At 49.0% G+C, this 15,205-nt stretch overlaps 6 protein-coding genes across 6 annotated transcripts; 4 read left to right on the top strand and 2 right to left on the bottom strand.

Annotated features, from left to right (window-relative positions):
- The first annotated feature begins 30 nt into the window (after positions 1–30).
- Positions 31–2,605, top strand: P153DRAFT_346732 (ferric-chelate reductase-like protein). Its single transcript, XM_033666136.1, has 5 exons — positions 31–482; positions 539–579; positions 628–1,196; positions 1,249–1,310; positions 1,357–2,605. Exons 1-5 carry the CDS (start codon positions 45–47, stop codon positions 2,479–2,481), a joined length of 2,235 nt encoding a protein of 744 aa, XP_033520368.1. The 5' UTR covers positions 31–44; the 3' UTR covers positions 2,482–2,605.
- Positions 2,606–2,920: 315 nt separating this feature from the next.
- Positions 2,921–5,040, top strand: P153DRAFT_346728 (uncharacterized protein). The gene is made up of 4 exons (XM_033666135.1): positions 2,921–3,461; positions 3,516–4,341; positions 4,392–4,572; positions 4,630–5,040. The coding sequence occupies exons 1-4, from the start codon at positions 3,224–3,226 to the stop codon at positions 4,708–4,710; spliced, it is 1,326 nt and encodes a 441-aa protein (XP_033520367.1). The 5' UTR covers positions 2,921–3,223; the 3' UTR covers positions 4,711–5,040.
- Positions 4,895–7,048, bottom strand: P153DRAFT_399452 (uncharacterized protein; the record flags this gene model as incomplete). Its single annotated transcript, XM_033671729.1, has 1 exon — positions 4,895–7,048. One exon carries the CDS (start codon positions 7,046–7,048, stop codon positions 4,895–4,897), a length of 2,154 nt encoding a protein of 717 aa, XP_033520366.1.
- Positions 7,049–7,336: 288 nt separating this feature from the next.
- On the bottom strand, positions 7,337–8,777 carry P153DRAFT_322863 (putative serine/threonine protein kinase; the record flags this gene model as incomplete). Its single annotated transcript, XM_033665189.1, has 4 exons — positions 7,337–8,006; positions 8,079–8,290; positions 8,343–8,632; positions 8,683–8,777. The coding sequence occupies 4 exons, from the start codon at positions 8,775–8,777 to the stop codon at positions 7,662–7,664; spliced, it is 942 nt and encodes a 313-aa protein (XP_033520365.1). The 3' UTR covers positions 7,337–7,661.
- A 1,183-nt stretch (positions 8,778–9,960) lies between these two features.
- Positions 9,961–11,148, top strand: P153DRAFT_369359 (uncharacterized protein). Its single transcript, XM_033668747.1, has 2 exons — positions 9,961–10,990; positions 11,063–11,148. Exon 1 carries the CDS (start codon positions 10,222–10,224, stop codon positions 10,678–10,680), a length of 459 nt encoding a protein of 152 aa, XP_033520364.1. The 5' UTR covers positions 9,961–10,221; the 3' UTR covers positions 10,681–10,990; positions 11,063–11,148.
- Positions 11,149–11,408: 260 nt separating this feature from the next.
- Positions 11,409–14,084, top strand: P153DRAFT_425209 (GMC oxidoreductase; the record flags this gene model as incomplete). Its single annotated transcript, XM_033672530.1, has 2 exons — positions 11,409–11,481; positions 12,307–14,084. The coding sequence occupies 2 exons, from the start codon at positions 11,409–11,411 to the stop codon at positions 14,082–14,084; spliced, it is 1,851 nt and encodes a 616-aa protein (XP_033520363.1).
- Between the last annotated feature and the right edge of the window lie 1,121 nt (positions 14,085–15,205).

Below are 15,205 nucleotides of genomic sequence, written 5' to 3'. Positions count from 1 at the left end.
ATAACCCCGCCGATCTTCAACTCATCTCATCTTGCATCACCCTCATGCGCACTGCTTCTATCAGTCTCATTTTATCATTCAGTCTCGCAGATGTGACCACCGCTTTGTATGTGGGAAAATGGTGTCCCCGCGCCTGCGATCTAACGCTCGACTATGCAACCTTTAACGACACAGGCGCACAGCAATCAAGAAAGGCGCGCAAGTGTCGCAGTGAGAAACACATTACATCGCTGTATCTATGCTTCGAGGAGTATTGCAAGGATGATGGCGAACGGGACTCATTTCTACACGAAGAGGTCACATGGTGTGAAGAGCGTATAGGTGTGACATTGCCCAGTTACCAGGATGTTGTGAACCGATGGACGCCGGAGTACAAAGCAGGAGTCAAGCGGTTGAGTGCAGACGAGGGCCTAGAGTTTCCGATTTTGGGCGAAGTCGTCGTACCAGATGATATGTTTTTTGAGAGGGCGTTCACAACTTTGGTATGAATGTGTTCGTTTCTGACCACGATACAACACAATGCTAAGTGGTTCCTCAGGACGCGGCGAATTTTGAATATGACATTCATCTGATCTACGGGTAAATGATTGTTATTCTCTAGCTTGGGTGTGTGGCTAACTTTGGTAGCTGGTACATGTACTACTTCTGGATCTCAGTAGTGTCTTTAGGCATCCTAGCACGCCTTCTGTCATCCATTCGCAGCCTCATCCACCAGAACAAGGGCTATCGACCAGTTTGTGGATCCGAATCAGAAATCCCCATCAAGCCTCGCAAAACCGCCAGTCTCCCAAACTCATGGCTGAAGCGATATCTCACCACCCCGGCTGCATTCGGAAACCGCTGCTCTCAGACTTATGGGTGGTGCACAATCCCGCCTCGCATCCAGTCACTCACCATCTTCTTTTTTGTTGCTCTCAACGTCGTTCTCTGCACTATCTCCTACCGCCTGACATCAGGAAATCTATACTGGCCGCAAAAGTCTGCGCAGCTATTGCGCTTCGTATCCGATCGCACTGGTATCATCTCGCTGGCAAACTTCCCTCTGGTTTGGCTCTTTGGCATGCGGAACGATGCCCTCATGTGGGTTACGGGTTGGGGATTCGGCACGTATAACGCGTTTCATCGCTGGGTGGCGAGAGTTGCCACGGCGCAAGCGGTGGTGCATAGCATTGGTTATACAATCATGACTTGGGAGGGTAAGTCGACTACTGTCGGCTATGATCAAGAGCATATGCTGATGCGGGCTAGATGGTGGTTGGTTCCACTTCAAGAAGTATCTTCACAAACATTACTTTTGGAATGGCGAACTAGTAAGTTACCTATCTTGCGGAAGAATGAGTGTTGACGGTTCCGTAGGCAACAATTGCCATGTGCGGCCTGCTAGCCTTCTCTGTTTATGGGCTTCGACGCGCACACTATGAGATCTTTCTCATCACCCATATTGTTCTTTCTGTCACCGCGCTCTGGTCTATGTACTACCACGTCGAAATTTTCGTCAACGGCGAATGGAACATCTTCATCTGGCCCTGCCTTGGTGTTTGGACCTTGGACCGTGTCTTGCGAGTTGCTCGAATTCTGGCTTTTCACTGGAGATTTTGGAATACCAAGGCGACTGTGAGCTACGATCCATCGTCGAATCTAGTCAAGATGGAGGTAGATGGTAGCAAGAGCTGGACCAGGATCAAGCCGGGAACGTACTACTACATTCATGTCCTAAACGACCTTTGCTACGCGCACCAGAGTCACCCCTTCACTTTAGCATACGTGTCTTCGGATACGAACAACTTATCGCCCACACCATTGTCGACTCTCTCACCTCGACCTCCGCCTCCGCCCCAACGTACAGATTCATTCGAGTCTAGCGAGTCCGACGCTCTGCTGTCCACTTCTTCGCGAACGTCATCGAGATTAGTCTTTCTCATCCGTCCTTATGATGGTTTCACATCGCGCCTAAAGAAGCACTGCCTCTTGCATCCGAAAAAGCTCAGGGTGCTCATTGAGGGGCCATACGGACACACAATACCACTCAACACGTATCCTAACGTCCTCTTTATCGTCGGCGGCACCGGAATTGCCGTCCCGTTATCCCACTTATCGCATCTCTTGCATGCAGACTCCCACGTGCAGAGTGTGAAGATTGTGTGGGCGGTGCGGGAGCATGCTTTTCTTGCTTCCATCCTGCAGGAATTTCATGCATTACTGGAGGATGAGAGGGTGGAGATAGAAGTTCATATAACACAAGATGAAGAAGTCAAGGATGATTTGCCGAGGACACATACAACAGGCATGGAGATCTTGACAGGGAGGCCAAACGTGCATGCAGTTGTCGAGGAAGCGGCACGGGGAGCGGGTCAAATAAGCCTTGCGATAGTAGCCTGTGGACCGGCGCGTATGGCTGATCAAGCAAGGAAGGCCAGTGTGGATATGCTCGGAGAGGGTTTAGGGGGTGTCGAGTATTTCGAGGAGAGCTTCAAGTGGTGAATTTGTTACGTAGCATGGTTTAAAACGGCCTGTTTGGGGGTTTAGATGTGCTGAAGACATGGGGTGTTGTATATGACAAGCAAATCTCACCAAAATTTCAATTTGTGTTAAAGAAACTTCTTTCATGTCAATTCAAAGCGTCTCTACAATGAGCTAATTTCATTTTGTTCTTGCAGAGGCGGGACGCCAGAATACTTCTTGTGCAATTATCGACTACAATAAGACACGGACTTCTATCCAATAACCCCAACCAACAACAGAAGAATCACACTCTTGCAAACATCTATCGAGAATTAATATGTTGTATGTCTGGAGCGGCAGGGGACTTGGTACAGTTCCCACCTACACTCTTACCACTCGAGTGCGCTCTTATCAAGCAGGTCCGTCCTCAATTCTACCGCCACAAGCCACAATATGACATACGCGGCGTCCAGGATCATTTCTTCATCTCGGCGCCCAGAGGTGTCAATTTCCCATGCCTTGCATTTTTCGCTTTTGTGCATACGACACATTACTGATATCGGCAATAATGACGCAAATCCGACTTCGCATTGCCGCGGCACCATGCATACAACGCGACTACCTACGACACCACTCGCAGACATGACGCGTAGCGTTATGGTTCTACAAAAGTACCTGCATGCCCCACGTTGAGCTTATCTAGCGTGTGCCCTCCCTCTCCCTTCCGTCGGGTCTTTCTCCATCATTGATCATTTGTAGTCGTCAGATTATCGCGTGCAAGATGGGTGTCGACGCGTCTGAGCTTCTCGTTCCCTTTCTGGGTTCTATCCAAGCTGCCTTCTCTGTGCTGCTGACTATTTTCTTCGGTGTAGTCGCAGCGCAATGCAACCTGCTCTCTGTCAAGGCAGCGAAGGAGGTGTCAGGGCTGTGCGTGCGCATGTTTCTGCCTGCGCTGCTCATCTACAAGATTGGGAGTAATTTGCACTCGGGCACAGCCATTCGATATGTGCCGCTTCTGAGTATGTCCCAATACCTACACAACACGAGATTGAGCATACGCTGACGGCTTGCAGTCTGGTCCATTACGTATACGCTCGTTTCCGTCCTATTTGGCCGCGTCCTCACCCGCATGTTCAAGCTCCCTGCATGGGTCACGCCTGCGCTCGCCTTCAACAACACTACAAGTCTGCCGCTGTTGCTTATCCAGTCGCTCAAGCAGACCCAGATACTCGATGCTATCCTTGTTGGCGACGACACGGCGGCTAACGCGCTTGAACGTGCCGAGTCATACTTTCTAGTCAACGCCATGGTCAGCAACTCGCTCACCTTTGCGCTGGGGCCTAGACTGCTTCGACCAGGCGATGAAGATGCGCCAGAGAACGACAAGGATGATAATCAAACAGACGAGGACGAGCAAGAGGCAGAAGAAGATGGCGAGAGTGGCGATATGGAGCGTGGCCCTGACGGCCTTATCCACGAAGAGACATCCCTCCTTCCGCAGCGTATCGTTCGTCGCACAAACAGCGCAGGGAAGAAAGGCTACTTCAAGACACGCGACTGGTACAACAACCTGCCAGCCTGGGCGCAGGACACGCTTGATGTGGCATGGCAATTTGCCAACGCGCCATTGCTGGGTGCCATTGTAGGCGCCATCATTGGTCTCACGCCTGCACTGCATCACCTTTTCTTCAACCCGAGCAATGAGGGTGGCTACTTCAATGCTTGGCTTACGACTGCTATCAAGAATATTGGCGAGCTGTTTGCGTCCTTGCAGATCATTGTGGTGGGCGTGAAACTCAGTCAGAGTATGTTAAAGATGAAGCGGGGCGAAGATAGTGGGGAGGTGTCGAAGAAGTGTTTAGCGTTCGTGACGCTGATCCGGTTCTTCGTTTGGCCTGCGTCAGTCGTTCGTTTCCTTCGTATCTCTGCAAAAGCTAATCCATGAGTAGCCTTAGTATTCCTTTCATCTGGGCTCTCGCAACGAAAACCCAGCTCCTGGACGCTGACCCCATGCTCTGGTTTGCCATGATGCTCATGCCCACTGGTCCACCGGCCATGATTCTGGTCGCGCTCACGGATGTTACTGGTGCGCCAGAGCAAATGAAGATGACAATCGCGAAGTTCTTGACTGTGAGTCTGCATTGAATCAATCCGACACGATGGACGAAGGCACTGACTTGGTACCAGATTAGCTATTTTGTCACGCCATTGATTTGCTTCGCTGTTGTTGGAAGTTTGAAGGCGACTGAAGCTGCGATAGGTCGATGAGACGTCGTCACGCGGAAAGAGAATATGAAAAGCACGGATTGAAAATCAATGTTTGTAAAGATGCATTAAACGTGGCTATTGACTCGATAACTTTCTATCATTACTCCTTTAGCATGTAGTCCGTTGGTGGCGCATTTGGCTTTCCATTATGCCAATGTCTACACAATACGTTAGATCGATCATGCTAGAGGGCGTTGTCATGGCCTGGGCGACGACGAAGTGTGATCGTTTCCGCTTGCCCGTTTGCTGCCAATCGAGCAATCCGAATTCTGCTCGCGGTCGTCTCTTGGGTACTTAAATATTCATCCATCTCGCGATCGGTCATAGCGGAACCATGGTGCATTGCATTCGCCGTATCCTTCGAGATCACCTGCGTGACGGCTTGCCATGCATTTCCTAGGAGCGACATTTCCGTCTTAGTAAGGAACAGCACAAGTGCGGTGGCGAGAAGAGTGAAGTGCAGCGCCAATAGGCCCATGATTATCCCGAAAGCCCTCCATCCTTGCGGTACGAACAGGTAACCAACGGAAGTCAGGGATGCGGGGGCTTTGACATCGAACTGAGGCAGGAAATCATAGTACGCCATCTGCATCAAGATGGTGTAAAGAGCTTGGAGGGCGAGAGCGGGATTACGACTGGTCTTGAGAATATGCTGGAACACGGCTATATGAGTTCTGTGGATGCTGCCGGACCCCGCATAGGAGCTCATCATATATGTGTGGTTCTGGCCCTCGGTGCTATCGACATTTTGGTTCAGTGCATCCCAAACGAAGTCTTCCGTTTCGGTACCGGGACCGTACTTTACGTCCACCTGTGCTGCTGTCCAATTGGAAGCGGGCTCGAGATGGTACAAGCCTCGACTTTCTAGCGTTGTATTGCGACTGGTCACTCCAAGCATGCGTGCAACTTCATCCGTATCGTAAGCCCCAATGTTAGAGTTCCACTGCAGGGTGGCATCGGAGAATTCTTCCTGACGCCAGGATTTGATGTGATAATCATATGGAGACGGATTTGTGAAGCATAGACTCGTGTCTACCCTCACATCTGCACGGCCATGACTGTCCCACAGTCCGTCGGAAGAATCAAGTTGCTCGAGGTCGAAGACGGAATTGTCCGTTGTGTATTGGTTCCAACTAGTATAATTCCCGGTGGTGTTGAGCAACAGGCTGGCAGCCGTTGTCATGGTATATTCAGGATGCCAGTCTGGTCCCAATCCTCCCGTGAGATCAACAATCCCAAAGTCGAGCGTGCACAGAGCAACTGCCCACAGTTCGATTGGCTTGCCAGTGCCAGTTTCGGAGTCATGTATTGGCAAAGTGCAGTTGAATGAGTAGCCAGAGTCGGTGTTGAAACCGTAACCAGTGGCATCGTTTTGCTTGAGGGGAGGGTGTGTATCTTCCCAGCGAAGGACGCCAGATACCGTCGTCGTAATCCAATTGCTGACAGTGAGGCTCGATACCGTGGGCTTTACACACACGACTCGGGTATCGACAACTGTCATGGCACCAGTGTAGTTTCGCAATGCCGCCCGTACCTCAGGCTCCCTGATAGGAAGAAAACCTCGATACGACTTTCCGGTATCCACAAAACCTTCGCTTTGAGAGCCAGCTTCGCTGTACTCGGCAAATTGCGGGTAGCTCGCAGGTCCCGTGTGCCAAAAATCAACCCCTTGGTATGGAGTGGTATCACCGCTGGGCGTATCAAATTTCAACCCAAAAGGTACGGGAATATCGTAGGGCTCGAACAAGATAGGAGAATAGTCGAAATCGGTAAGCAAGAGTGTCGACGTGAACTGAAGTGCGAAGGCATTCAAGACAGCGACTACTACAAGAGCCGAATATCCGAGTTGTGATCCGATGCGCATAGTGTGCCATACGTTCCACATCAGCGAGAGAGGTCCAGTATTCGAGCATCTGATCATGGAAAGATGTGGAAGGTCGGTAGTGGAGGCTCCGACACGTTCGAGGATGAGCGCAGCGACAAGGGCGGCGAACACGCTCAGTTGAGTACCAGTAGCGATGCGCAATGCAACTGAACACAAGGTGACTACTTTGCCTGCCCAGAACTCTCCAGCGATTTGGCGCCAGAAGCGTGGAGTTAAGCCGCTCTGTCTGGCCGTAGTCGCGCCGCCCCATAGGAAGAGGAGAATTGCCAGAGCCAGAGCAATCGCGACAGTCCCTCCAATCAATATTCCGACATTGTAGACGCTCAGCTTCTCCCAAAATCGTCTAGTCTTCTCAACTCGCGTAGCTGGCTGGGCGACATCTGGCTCTGCGGCATCTGGCTCGGTTTGTTGGACGCTGTAGTAGGTCTTCTCGGTGTCTGCCGGCCGAGACATGGTTGTTCAACCGAAGTGCAATGACACAGCGAGAACGAAGGGGGAGAGGACATTGGTGATATGGAGGGGTTTTCATGGCGCCGTGCGGCTGAGATCGGTATGGCTGGCTGAAGGTTCGCATTTATGATGCTGAGATGCATAGCAAGACGTCTAGACGACGCCACCATCGATAACTCCGCATACAGAAGTCTGGGCAGCGTCGCGCCTCCCGATTCGATCAAAACTTATAACGTGTATCGAATGAAATAAGACATACTACGACAAATCTCGGATTGGGTTTACTAGCAGACTAACCTCCCGTAGATCTGGTGTCCAAGCGTGTTGTTACTAGATACGAGGTTTTGGTTCCCGCTACCCGTATGAAAGTTTTCCTTTACTTACTACCAACGCTTTCTTCACCCTGCTAACCAGATGCACATATAAGCCGAGCGCAAAGGTATTGGAGGTAAGCCTGCAGTCCTCCATCGCGCATCTGATTCAGAAAACGAATGTGGCACAAGCTGCCTTACCTAAGGCGGGTAAAATCCAGCCATGCAAGCACAATCCTCGAGGGTAGACAAAACAGTCAGTATGGATGTGAGAATTCTTCTATCGCAATGCAAAGGCAGACTCATTATGAGTCATCCTTCCACCACTCATCCTCCAGCAGTTCCTTTGCGGTTGGCCGATCCCTCCAGTCGAGCTTCATCATCTTGACAATGAAGTCCCTGTCCTTTTTGATGACTTCCTTTTCGGTCACCCATGCAAAGAGGGTCAACTCATCTTCGGGGACTTCTTGCGTCAAGCACAGGACAGAGTGAAGGCTTTCAGGACTGAGAATATCCTGAAACTTCAGGGGATATGGACCAAAGAAGCGTATTTGGTTCAGGGCAACACCCACTTCATACTCTTCATGGTCTCGAGTCATGCCCTTGGGCTTGAAAATATGAAAATTCCCACCGTAGATCAGACTTATCAGCTAGAATTGGATAATTGTATCAGCAGATTTCCTGAACAATGAATGAGAGATATTGAGAGAGAGGATACCTACCACAACTCCAAAAGACCATATATCAGTTGCCGTGTTCCATGGCAGTTCCAGAAGGATTTCCGGACTTGACCATATTGGTGTTCCGACCCGTGTTCCGGATGTGGCCCACTCTGAGTCAATAGGGTAGCTTCCTCCTAGATCTCCAAGTTGGACGTCAGAAAATCGAACGTCACCTGCTTGGAGGTTGGCAAGAACGTTGTCGGGCTTGACGTCTCCAGAATTAATCAGTTACATATCAACACAAGCCTTGGTGGAAAGTCATACCAGTATGCACATAGCCATCCTTATGGAGAACGCTTAGTGCTTCTAGGATGCATCGAGAAACGTGCTTGAGCTCCTTCCGGTTTAGCGTTTGCTTGTTCAATGCTTCCAAAAGATCGGTGTCAAGGTACTTTAAGGCGATGATAGCAGGATAGGAATGCTCCTCGATCTCATCTATCAAGGGTCGAAGGTATTGAGTACGATGTTGAAATCGTTTGAGCACATCTCGTTCATTTTCGATTCTCGGATGATCTCGAACGCTTTTAATCACCACCGTTTCTTGCACATGATTCCTAGTGAATTTAGTGTCCAGATAATTGAAATCATCTCAGATCTAGCTCACTTCGCAAACCATACGGTGTCCTGGATCTCTTTCGTGATCGTGTACTTGCCTATCCTACCCTTGAGGACTTGCCCAATTCGAAAGAGGGACGACATGAATACGTGCTTGTCTGGTAAGTATCGTGGAACCAACAAGTTGAATGAAGAGAGCTTGGAGGCAAGAGATAGAGGAAGGTCAAGGCCAAGGAGCGGGCAAGTCGTTGTGCCAAGACGCTAAAGCCCGTTCACTCCATCTTTCGAAAACTTAGATCACTGTGCCTCATCTTGACGTTTCAACTTTTGATGTGGGCTTTCGCGGTCGCGAAATCCGGAAGTAGTGTAATGGTAGAGCCCAACCAACACCGAACTGGACTAGAAGTAGAGAATGATTGTAGTTAATTTTAAAGAATTCAAATGCTCAAGGTGCGTCTTAGAAGTCTACAGTTTCTTTTGTAGACCTTTGAGTTGCTGTGCTTGAGCGTTGTAGTCGCTACAGTGGGATATTACTTGTTGATATTACTACCTTAGTTCTGCTATGAAGAACATTTAGAGAGCACATAATTAGTACATACACTTTCTCCAGCGCCTACCATCAATGGTCATTAGTCTATGACTTCCAAGACATCGATAACATAAAACCTCGATAATGGACTTGTTGTTGCTCTTGAACACTTGTAAGTCATTTCACTTTTCAGCCGTATCATCATCCACTATGTCTAATAACAGCATCGCGGTGGTACTCATTGGTAGGCTTTTGCTCTTGGGAGTCTTAGACAAGGTGATAAACACCTTATATTCTCTACAGGCGGTCTCTGCACCGATTGTGTAATGTATATTTACTGTCTATATTCAAACTATGTCAGGATGTTTGTTTCGAATCGGGCTTAAACAACACAAATGGTGAGTACTCCTCATAATAACTACTTAAGGCGGCTTGAAAACAGACGAAGAACGAGTAGCAAGTGGCAGATACGTAACTTGATGACAGAGTGATATCCTACTGTACAATCTCACAGGCAGTCATGATAGATTTCATTATCTTCTAGCCTCAGGGGCAAAAAGTTCCTTCTCGTGGAATCTGTCGTGTGATGAGCCTCACCTATCCAAACATCATACATATCACCAACATTTCCAAAGTAGATAGAACCAATACAGAAAGCAGTACAAGAGTGGTGACTGGATTAGATTGCATTGACGAACCTGCGATCATCTTAATCAATGATACCTTCACTTCGAACTGAGCAGGCTCGTGGGTAATATGTTGTAAGCCGACGAAATTGAGTGAAGTTATTGGTATGAGCGACAAGATGGAGGAACATCTTCTCAAGGAGACAAGAGGGGTTTGTTTCGACACTCCCGTTTCTTGGTTTAAGGAGCTGGCGGCCTTGCTAGAACAAGTCCGCATAGGGGAAACTACTCCCGAAGAGCACTTTCTACGGTTTCGCAAAGGGTAGATGCCTCCCCACTTCATACCTCCAACTCCGCCCCGAATGACCCGCAAACTTATTCAAACTACTCCCAATCTCCCCAAGCATCGCCTTCCCCTCAAACCCTCTCGCAAATGGACAATCGCCGCCGCCAATATCTTCGTCGAGTGCAATCCTTAGCACTCAACTCCGCGTTCATTTTCGCACTTCCCAACACCATCCTGAAGCACTCGTTCCTCATGTCTGAAAGCCCTACTTCGCCCAATCCCACGAGGATATTGGCTGTCGACCGCAGGTTTGCGCCCGAGCCAGTGCACACCGCGCGCTCAAACGCGATGATGCCGGGGATACGCGGCCGATCATCTGCGTGCGGAATGTTCTCCGCTCCAATCAGTTGGATACACCTGCCCGGCTTGTCCAGCCCGGCAGGTTGCTGCACGGCGAGTTTTGTGATTTGTGCCGGCACTTGGGAGAACCAGTCGCTGGTGCGCAAGGTCAAAGGATTTTGTAGGTGGTATAGGAGTAATGTGAAAATCCTGTTGAGAGCCAGGATGGTGGGTTTTGTATGTGAAGCAATGTGCCAGCTTCTCTAGTGTCTATCGCCAGGTTTTCATCAGCTCTTGGTGGTCTACCAGAGCTATCTGGTCTTCCAACTTGCTAATCATGTGATCTGCTGCCGAACTTCATACAAGCTCTGGAACTAAGTTAGAGCCTGTTATGAGGCCTTCCTGCTGGTAAGTAGTATGAAGCCATTAGAGTTTGACGGAGATAAACTGTGACGGAAGGTCGCGATAATAGTAGATCAAGGTGTATGGTATAGTAACGTTGAATCTATGATGCTGCCGTGCCGTACAGGAACTTGTGGATGTCGACTATCTCTATGAAGGCGGTTTGTTCATCATTCTGTCAGCGAGAGTCAGTACCGACATTGGGGTTATGTTAGGCTCGGGCACTGTTATGCCAATCAGCACTTACTCCGACCTCGATCTTGATTTGAGTCTCGCTTGATGCGAGCGCTACACTCGCACTGGCCTCGAGACTTGCCATGACTTTGACGTACGTGGCCCGCAGATAAAAGAATCAGGTCTGACTCAAGCACTTCTATGGCACAGGACCGTGAATTCGGGCCCTCCGGATCAACGCTAGCAGGGGGGAGGGGTTGAAAATCAACAGAACTTTGCTGATTCGCTTACCTCATTTCTAGTTGTGGGGAAACCTAGAAAAGCTTAAGCCCATCAACCTTTGCTGGGCTTGGTACCAGTGTTGAGCCTCATACCTTCCTTGCTAGGATTGATCCAGAGAGACCAAGTTTCACGCAAACATGGATGCGAATACAACAGTTCGGCTATGTTCTACAACAAACAAATCGCCAACGAAGGGCGCAAGTTGCAGCAGTCAGTAAAGAACATTTCGCTAGAATGCAAATGCATCTAAGAAAGCTTGACACAGTCACTACCTAACGCATTTAGCTTCTACGCCAGCCTCGAAGTAGCTGTTTCTGGAGATGCTGTGTCCGAATAGGCTCTGTCGCAGGCTTTATCGGTGGCAGATCGCACTCGCCAGAGTGCACGGTGTACAGCGATTCGCACACGACTGGCAATGCATCGCTTCTCAACATTTTGGCATTACGTCAGAAATGATTCCGACAGATCTTCTGCAGGTGTCACAGATTGATCTGCAGGAGACGAGATATCCGAGCTCTAGCGGCAAGCTAAACGAATGAACAACTTATGATCTACACTTCTGTTTCTATCAACACAAGACATGCTCTTCGGGAAGATCGCCCTTATAATACGAAACTTTATCAGGATGATCGATTCTAGCGAAGGTAGTCTATGAAATTTTTGTAATCAGATACCCTTAGGACCTTTTGCCAGTTTATTCGCTACTTTCGCGTTAACGCTAGAGACTAGATCTTCTCCAGTGACGTCAAGCATGGTTCGGCTCCGACCGCGCTCGAGCGATGCAAGAGCAACATTTGTTAGCGAGACGCGTTATCGAAAACTACCAGATCGGGAATTTACGATGCGGTAGCGTGGGATCTGTGAGATGCGAAGATTGATCCAGAATGCTGGAAATATAAAGTGAGGTGCTCAACCTGAGAACACATTACAGTCAAGCATTCTTGCTTAAGCCTTCCAACACGATGGCTCGAAAAATATCCGCTTTAGCGCTCCTGGCATCGACATCTTCTGCCATTGTCGTCCCACAAACCTCAGGCCCCGGCCGACTCACTGGGACAAACTTCGGGATACCTGGACGAAACGCAACATACGATTATGTTATTGTTGGCGGCGGACTTGCAGGATCTGTCGTCGCATCTCGACTTACGGAACACACCAACGCCTCCGTTGCTCTTATAGAAGCAGGTAGCTTCTACGAACTCACAAATGGAAACTTGAGCCAAATTCCATACTGGTCGGAAGAATGGGTCGGAGCTGGGCCCGACGAGTGGCAGCCACTTATCGATTGGGGTCTCTTCACTGAGCCACAAGTTAACGGCGAGCGAGTTCATTATGCGCAGGGAAAGAATCTTGGGGGCAGCAGCGGAAGGAATCAGATGATGTACCATCGACCAACCGTAGGCTCGTTGCAGGTTTGGGCTGACCAAGTCGGCGATCAATCCTGGACTTGGGAGAATATGACCAAGTACTACGAGCGAAGCATGCAGCTCACACCGAACGTAGCCAACAGAACTACAGCCGACGGAAGTTCGGTGTACGACGCTGGCGCGTTTCCCTCCAGCGAGAACAACCTTCAGCCACTGCATGTCAGTTATCCGGGCTACATCAACCCGCTGTCCCAGTATGCTGCTGCGGCCTATTCTGCGATCGGCCTACGCCCAATTCCAGGCTTTGCTAGTGGAGTTTTGGATGGCTTTGGCTGGTGGCAATTCACGATCGATAGTGAGACTGGGCTTCGGAGTTCAGCCGAGAGCTCCTTTCTAGCCCAGGCGTTTGGACGTCCAGGATTGACAACCTACATCAACGCTCAGGGAAGGAACATTATCTTCGAGAATGGCACAGCAATCGGCGTCAACGTAACCTCAAATGGCCAGCGACCCTTTACTATATCCGCGCGCAAAGAGGTCATTGTGTCTGCCGGAGCTTTCCACTCACCTCAATTACTCATGGTATCCGGAATTGGACCAAAAGCCACACTCGATGAATTCGCAATAAAGATTGTCAAAGATCTTCCAGGTGTGGGTCAGAACATGTGGGATTCGTGCAATGTCGGTGGACCAGTCTACGAAATCTCAGTCCCTGGATATTCGTACTGGCAGCAACCGGGGCCGATGCGAGATGCCGAAGCACAGCTCCTAGAGAATGGTACTGGTCCCCTGACGAACATTGGTTTGGATGTCGGTGGTTGGGAAACCTTCCCAGATCGATCGAACTTTAGCGAAACCACACAGCAAGCTCTTTCTTCCATCCCGGCAGACTGGCCGCTCATCGAGAACTCTGTAACAAGCTCGAGCAGTATCTTGACTGCATCAGACTCATCTACACAGTATGGCGCCATCGGCTGTATTCTCATAGCACCATCCAGTAGAGGCAACATGACCATCCAGTCCGCGAGCAATTTGGATCCGCCGATCATCAATCCCAACTGGCTGGGTCACAGCGCCGACGAAGAAATCGCAATTGAAGCGTACCGTAGGGCTAGACAAGCTTGGCAAGCCATTCCTGAGGGCATTCGCATTGGGGACGAAGTCTCGCCAGGTATGAATGTCACGACCGATGCGGAGCTGTTGGCCCACATCAAGAAGAACATCGCTCCAATCCATCACGCATCATCCTCGTGTGCGATGGGTAAGAAGGATGACCCAATGGCAGTAGTAGATTCCAAGGGTAGGGTATTTGGTGTGCAAAGATTGAGGGTTATTGATTCATCGAGCTTTCCGTTCACGCCGCCCGGCCATACTCAGGGTGTGACGTATGCGCATGCTGAGAAGCTGGTAGAAGACGTGTTGAACGATTATTTCGCTCAGAATTAGGCTCAAAAGGCGTTTGATAAATAGCAAAGTTCAAGAGCAGATATTTCACTAAACTTTGAAACTATGATCGTGGTTTACTGTAGTTGAGCAAGCTTCGGTTTCAGGAATCCTTCATGAGTGAGGCTACATCATTTCGTGGATGCACATTTATAGAAGTGTCCTTCACGCTGTAGAATAATATGACTACATACACTGGATTGAAAGCATTCTTTCTATATCCACACAAGAATAGCTGAGCAAGTCAACCTTACTTCTGGTTTGCGAATTGTTTGTGCAAATCCATATATCTGGTATGTTTAGTAACTTATAATAAACATCCAAAATTCTACGCCATGTCTATAAACCTAATTTTTGTAGTGGACAAGTTTTGGTCCCATGTTTTACAACTCTGTGAGTGGTAAGAGGAACAACATACTGACATCATACCTAGCGAACGGACGATGTCGAAATAGATATACTGTAACTCGCAAAAGTTGCCTAGCATACATATAAGAGACAGGACCATTGCTCAAGCACAGACTGAGTCAGCCAGTTCACAGACTTGAGTTTACAGGCTCAAGCGCTGTTTTATCTATTCGATACAACGACGTCAATACAACCCGAGAACGTGGAAGTGTTGTGATGGCTGAGACGTAGGCTGGTAAATGCTAAGATATGCTTATAATTCTTGATGTTTATTGATAACTCGATCATCATGGTATTGTATACAAATATGTCTTGGAGAATCTACCGAGAGCAGTGCAACGTCGGATTATCCACATGTCGATGATCCGCTTGCAGACTAGAAAACCCAGATCCTGATGCAGAAGGAGAGGGTCTCCTGCGCAGTAATACCAATACTTAGACTTACCGTGTTCAGTGTGTAATGGATTTGAGTTGACAAGTACCAATAAAAAAAGTCAGATTTCCATCACCCCATGTGGGCGACACCGGGAGGAATACTGTAGGGTTGAACTACAGTCATACATTCCCAATTATCGAGCCATTCCACGCTCTTGTTGACGGACGCTTTGACTCCCTTACATGATAACGGTCGTCATAGCCATGCGATTTTCAATGGTCTTTTAGTTTGACGTTAATCTTGGTCTCGCTAACGATGGCCAAACTTTCTAAAGCAAAAG

Source organism: Dothidotthia symphoricarpi (genome assembly GCF_010015815.1).
Source record: "Dothidotthia symphoricarpi CBS 119687 unplaced genomic scaffold P153scaffold_18, whole genome shotgun sequence".
Lineage (NCBI taxonomy): Eukaryota > Fungi > Ascomycota > Dothideomycetes > Pleosporales > Dothidotthiaceae > Dothidotthia > Dothidotthia symphoricarpi.
The sequence above is the reverse complement of the archived record's forward strand: the minus strand, read 5'-3'. Positions and strand labels throughout refer to the sequence as shown.

What these genes read in the sequence shown, in the direction of transcription:
- P153DRAFT_346732 (XM_033666136.1), top strand. Translation starts at nt 45, where the DNA reads ATGCGCACTGCTTCTATCAGTCTCATTTTATCATTCAGTCTCGCAGAT. An exon ending in TACAATCATGACTTGGGAGG is followed by an intron (nt 1,197 to 1,248) that starts GTAAGTCGACTA and finishes GATGCGGGCTAG; the next exon opens with ATGGTGGTTGGTTCCACTTC. An exon ending in ACTTTTGGAATGGCGAACTA is followed by an intron (nt 1,311 to 1,356) that starts GTAAGTTACCTA and finishes ACGGTTCCGTAG; the next exon opens with GCAACAATTGCCATGTGCGG.
- P153DRAFT_346728 (XM_033666135.1), top strand. Translation starts at nt 3,224, where the DNA reads ATGGGTGTCGACGCGTCTGAGCTTCTCGTTCCCTTTCTGGGTTCTATC. An exon ending in TCGATATGTGCCGCTTCTGA is followed by an intron (nt 3,462 to 3,515) that starts GTATGTCCCAAT and finishes GACGGCTTGCAG; the next exon opens with TCTGGTCCATTACGTATACG. An exon ending in CAATCGCGAAGTTCTTGACT is followed by an intron (nt 4,573 to 4,629) that starts GTGAGTCTGCAT and finishes ACTTGGTACCAG; the next exon opens with ATTAGCTATTTTGTCACGCC.
- P153DRAFT_369359 (XM_033668747.1), top strand. Translation starts at nt 10,222, where the DNA reads ATGGACAATCGCCGCCGCCAATATCTTCGTCGAGTGCAATCCTTAGCA.